General features: G+C 46.6%; 1 protein-coding gene across 6 annotated transcripts in view; it reads right to left on the reverse strand.

The window, feature by feature from the left end:
• The window catches only part of GLYR1 (glyoxylate reductase 1 homolog), a 28,478-nt gene extending 22,478 nt beyond the window's left edge, over positions 1 to 6,000 (reverse strand). For all 6 annotated transcript variants that reach the window (XM_056866513.1, XM_056866511.1, XM_056866515.1 and 3 more), the window contains exons 1-3: positions 5,928 to 6,000; positions 2,396 to 2,432; positions 1,361 to 1,440 (exon numbers count right to left, since the gene is read on the reverse strand). In XM_056866513.1, coding sequence (XP_056722491.1) covers positions 1,361 to 1,440; positions 2,396 to 2,432; positions 5,928 to 5,992 — 182 coding nt within the window. In that variant the 5' untranslated portion in view covers positions 5,993 to 6,000. The remainder of the gene's footprint in view (positions 1 to 1,360; positions 1,441 to 2,395; positions 2,433 to 5,927) is intronic.

Raw genomic sequence — 6,000 nt, forward strand, 5'->3', positions numbered from 1 at the left:
CACATGGAAAGAATCTCGTTCACTCCCTCTCGTACAAACTGGGGCAGGGATGGTGCTCGGGTCTGAATACAGAACTCATGTACACTACCGGACTTGGTCCCCGGAGACTGGGTTACAAAGACTTACGATTTATAACTATGCGTTTCATGTAGAACTGCATTCTGAATATGTACATCCGTTTTCAAATCACTCTCCTTCCTTCAAGGCTAACATTACTGTTTTTTCTAACAGAGCGGTTCCTCGGTGGAGCAGGTTTCCTCGGGAGGTGGTGGGCTCTCCTTCTCTGGAGGTTTTTAAGCAGAGGCTAGATGGCTATCTGTCAGCAATGCTGATTCTATGACCTTAAGCAGATGATGAGAGGGAGGGCATCTTGGCCATCTTCAGGGCATGGAGTAGGGGTCACTGGGTGTGTGTGGAGGAGGTAGTTGTGAATTTCCTGCATTGTGCAGGAGGTCGGACTAGATTACCCTGGTGGTCCCTTCCAATTCTATGATTACATGCAATTTCCAGCTAGACCTCAATGTTCGACATTGATTCAAGTCCAGGAGCACCTTAAGAGACCAACAAGTTTCTTGGGGCATGAGTTTTTAAGAGTCAAAGCTCCCTTTCTCAGGTATCTGACCAAGGGAATCTTGTCGGTCTCTGAGGTGCTCCTGGACTTGAAATCCAGCCGTTCTACTGCAGAACAACACTCCTACTCTCTGAAACTATGTTCAGCAATGTTGCTTTAACAGCCAACTCATGCTAAACCAGAAGCCTCAATTTGCTCAGCCAACACTATTTAACATTTATACAGTGCTTTAGATTTTCCAAAAAGCTTCATGTACACTGTTTCAAACTACGTTCTTTGAGGCTTCCAAAGTAAGATTTCCAGATTTCTCTTTGCCTCTCCTTGGCTTCCAAGGTCTCAGCAGACACCACTTACACAGATATCTTTAAATATAACTTTTCTAACCTTAAGAATGAGAAACTGGCCTTTTTTTGTTTTGTTTTTAAAAGAAAATAAAAACAGCTGTTCTCAGGAAGTTCAGTTCTTCACCTAACACAGTGTTATTTGCTCCACAGAAATGACGAGAGCCCTGCTTACATCCTGCTTTGTCAAGTTCGCCCCCAGAAAGAAACAAAAATGTATCATTGACATGGCACCTTAGGAGGCTGCCGGAGGTTTTTAGCTAACCCAGACTCCTTCAGTCCTGACCAAACGAGCTCTTTAAAAAGGTTCTTGCAGCTGGTTGATGTTTAAGACAATTTTTTGCAGGAAGCTGCGGCAGTGCCAGCCAGCACAGATCTTTCCCACAAAGGCCCTGGAAGTTTTAAAAATAGACATTTTCCCTAGGCAGAAAAAGATGTGGGTACATACTGATCTTCAGTCCCAAAAAACTTGACAAAGAAGCACTTCTTCCCACGAGGCTTCTTCAGGTCTTTAGGCGGATTAACGATCTGAGGAGCAAAAACAAGAAGCGGCAGTTAGATACCGTCCGGAGGAGGTAAAGCCTGGATTTCTCTACTGATCAACACTCCCACTGTCCTCACTCTCCTCCCACCTGCCCCAAGGCCTTAGAATCACAGAATCTTAGAGTTGGAAGGGACCACCGCGGTCATCTAGTCCAACCCCCTGGCCAATGCAAGAAATTCACAACTACCTCCCCCCACATCCCCAGTGACCCATACTCCATGCCCAGAAGATGGCCAAGATGCCCTCCCTCTCATCATGTTTAAAATTATAGAATCAGCATTGTTGACAGATGGCCATTTAGCCTCTGCTTAAAAACCTCCAGGGAAGGAGAGCTTACCACCTCCCGAGGAAGCCTGTTCCACTGAAAAACCGCTCTAACTGGTAGAAAATTCTTCCTAATGTCTAGATGGAAACTCTTCTGATTTAATTTTAACCCACTGGTTCTGGTCCGACCTTCTGGGGCAACAGAAAACAACTTGGCACCATCCTCTATATGACAGCCCTTGAAGATGGTTATCATATCCCCTCTCGGTCTTCTCCTTTTCATGCTAAACGTACCCAGCTCCTTCAACCTTTCCTCATACTTGTGCTATTTTGCTAAAAACCATTTTGGAACAAGGTTAGGAAGAAAAGCTTATAGAAAACACCCCGCGAGTAAAGGTGCACTTCAAAAAGCAAGAGCAGTTTGTGTTGAGCAAGCCAGAGGTCTAGATCCCTGGCTACCAGTCCTATTACTGCCCGAACCCCCTTGCCTGAATCTAAACCACGTTCAGTTTTTGGAAGTGCCTGAACAATTCTGATAGGAATTGCGAATGTGGCTTCCTGCAATCCATGGAGTGAGTACCACTGGATCTGGCACTAACGGAAATATCCATCCCAACCAAAACGCTGTGGTGAACACAAAAAAAGCAACGGAGGTACGTATTTAGGGAAACTTACCTTTCCTGGCCAAGGAGGATATCTGCCCAGCTTTCCCCTGTGGAAAAACCAGAAGTCAGCCGACGACTAACAAAAAGAGCAGCAACTCTTCGATACCCTTCCCCTACTCCGTTCTGCTAGACGAGAAAACCAAGAGCTATTAAAATCAGAGAAAGTGGAAATTCAGGACGTGACTCCCTAAACTAACGTGGCTGAGCCATCCCTGGGACAGCTGGAGCCTCCTCAAGGCCTTCCTGGATGCACTGGCCTCCCAGGGAATCGAGAAGCCTTGCAAATATGTCTGGGGGAAAAAATACACAGGCCCACGCACGTTTTTACTAGCTTGCCAGCTTGCACATCCCAGTGTTCATCATTTGAGCACTCAAAACACAAACCACTGGGAAGAAAACACCAAAACAACCACTCCCCCCCAAATGTTTGTAAAGCTGCTTATGCTGGGTTTCTGGAAGGCAGTTCAGATTTGCCACAGGCAATCAGGGCAGCAGATATCTGCAGTCCTGGTGACAAGCCTCCTAAGGAGCAGAACCAACAAGAAAAGCCAGCGGCCCAAGGATTCTGTAGCAAATGAGCCTTTTTCATACTTTACGAATAGCTAAAGTGCTTGTGTTCCTGTTGAGCTTAATATGGTTGGCTTCAGGATCACACAATCTTGAACAATCTACAGGCCAGTTCACACGGGACAGCTTTCCTATTAAAAGAATCTGCCATGGAGAGAAGGACCACACACCATCATGGCGGGCAGGGGAAGTCACACAGATGTTTGTGACCCCAATTATGAGCATCTGGAAAATAGTGCAAAACACATTTAATAGTGACCAGGTTGTCACGTGACTTTCAAACATGAATTCGGACATGAGGGAGGCAACAAAAAAAAAATCACCAAATCATGCCACTTATACATCCTGCACAGTTTTACAGGAAGGCAGAAAATCCCTTCAGGTGGTACAAGGTGGTATCACGACAACCTGGTAGAAGAGTTACTTGCAGAATACCACCGATCTGGGATTGTGCTGGTCACTTCTAAGTCTCTTCTCATCTCCTTCCAAAGCCTGAACTGTACGAATCACTTGACATAAAGCTGTGTTAAAGCAATGGTTTAACCAAAGAAAATGCCCAGGCTTAAAAAAAAATCTCAGTGTTGGTTAAGCTGGCACATACAAGACACGATGGAGACAGCCTGTTGCTGTGACACCCCAGGCTGGCTTACACAGAAGCAACGTGACTATTTACCTTGAGTTTAGACTATGAGAGATGCTGCACAGAGTCTGGCAAAGCGACCTTTGACTCACAAAAGATCATAACCCGAAAATCTTGTCGGTCTCTAAGGTGCTACTGAACTCGAAACTACCAGCGCAGGATGTTTACATTTATGCTTTAAGAGATTTATACATGTCCTTTCAAAGCTCAGGGTGTTTACAATACTTAACAAAACACACAACAAGATGTAGTTTACATAGGAAACCAACATGTCCAAAATGTCAGGTATCAGCCTTCAATAACCTGAAACACACTAAAGAGTCATTTGTAATGCAAAACAATTCTGAGGAAATAAATTCCAAGCCCTCAAAGGACTTTCAAAAAAAGCGCAGCCTTACAAGCCGCCTGAAAGGCAGAAGGGATGGGGCCTCCTCAACCATCTCGGGAAACCCAGTCTCACTTCCAACTACATGCACACTGCATGGCCTCAGGGGGGTTCACAGCCGCTCATCCTCAGACACCCAAAACACGGGCGGCAAACCAATGCACAAGATTATTGCGAGAAATCAAAATTTCCAACAATTACATATCAGTATATAATGTTCACATTCACTCCCTCAAGAGTCACAATTTTGCTGTAGGCACTTGCTGAAACTAACAACAATTAAATAATGATAACCCTGATAAAGGCAGTGATAGACACACAAAACAATAGCTTACAGGACTTATTTACTCTCACTCATGTTAGTTAACCTAACGAAATCAACAGCTAAACCATTTTGACTCCTGCCCGCAGATTCATTTAAAAGAAGAAGAGTTGGTTTTTATATGCCGATTTTCTCTACCTTTTTAAGGAGAATCAAACCGGATTACAATCTCCTTCCCTTCCTCTCCCCCCCCAATAGGCACCTTGTGAGACAGCTGGGGCTGAGATAGTTCGGAGAGAACTGTGACTAGCCCAAGGTCACCCAGCAGGCTGCGTGTGTAAAAGTGTGTAAGGAAACTGACCCGGTTCACCAGATTAGAGACCGCCGCTCACGTGGAGGAGTGGGGAATCAAACCTGGTTCTCCAGATTAGAGTCCACCACTCATGTGGAGGAGTGGGGGTTCTCCAGATTAGAGTCCACCACTCATGTGGAGGAGTGGGGAACCAAATACCCGGTTCTCCAGATTAGAGTCCACCGCTCTTAACCACTACACCACACTGGCTCTCTTGTTTAACAATACTATCTCACACTCACATTAGCCATTCTCACAACTAAGTGGGTTTTGGATCTGTTTGCGGTGATCCTAACAGCCATGCCACCATGTCACGCCAGCACCATTCTCCTTGATTTAAAAAAAAATTCCTTGCCTAAAGCCTTCACGTCTAGTTAGTGTTCAAGTTTTCCGGCTGAAGAAAACAACACGAGACTCAAGCTTTTTTAATTCTAGCGTTTACTTTCGTGGAGTTGACTGGAGTAAACCCACTCCACAGTACTCAAGGAAATGGTCTTTAAGTCCAAAAAAGCCAACACTAGAACGCACACGCGAGCTTGACAAAAATCGCATCACCTTGATTTGATTTTAAGACACAAAAGGCTTTAGAAGAAGGTTTCGCAGGCTTCGGCCTACTTCCTCAGCTGCAGAAGGCGGATCTCCCTCTGGCCCCGTCCACAAAAGCTCGCTCTGGAACGGAAAAACCTGCCAGCATCGCTACAAGTCGGCTGCGACTCAACAGCACTTTCCACGACCACCATCTTCCAGCTGGTTTTTGTTCCCTCATGGGGGGGGGGGCGGAAATCGAGAGAAAGGGAGAATAAAAAAAGAAGGGGGGGGAATCCACTCCTGCTCCTCCTGGAGCTACCAACTACAGCTTCTGAAAAGAGCAGCGACTCCATGCCGTAAAGGCTTGAGCTGGAACAAAATTGTTGTTAAGTTTACAAAAGGGGGCTGCAAGACTTTCACTTTTCTCCCCCCCCCCGGTTTTACCCCTTCCCTAAATTTCACAGCCCTCTCCCCCCCCCCATCCTTGGAAGGAAATATGTCCCCAAACTGACATTATTATTATTATTTACTGGTCCTTGATTGTTATTATTATATACTGGTCCTTGTCCAGTATAGCCAAAATTGACTTTCCTCCCCACTCCCTCCACACGCAGACCCCTCCTCCCCCCCCACCTCAAAAAAACAAGGCCTCCTAGTACTACTGCCTTGGCCTCTCCGACTGCCCGCAGGTTGATCAGGCCCGGCCCGGCCCCTTCAGGGCAGCTCCCTGCCCCCTCAGAGAGGGGCCGCCGCCCTTCACCCCGGCACCAGGCCTCTTTCTCGCTCGCTCCCTCCCTCCGGAACTCACCACACCAGATCCCCCAGCCGCAGGTTCACAGGAACCGGAGGAGCAGCCGCGGTCGCCGCCGCCATCTTCCCGA

The sequence above is a fragment of the Euleptes europaea genome, chromosome 21 (assembly GCF_029931775.1).
Source record: "Euleptes europaea isolate rEulEur1 chromosome 21, rEulEur1.hap1, whole genome shotgun sequence".
In the NCBI taxonomy this organism is placed as follows: Eukaryota; Metazoa; Chordata; class Lepidosauria; order Squamata; family Sphaerodactylidae; genus Euleptes; species Euleptes europaea.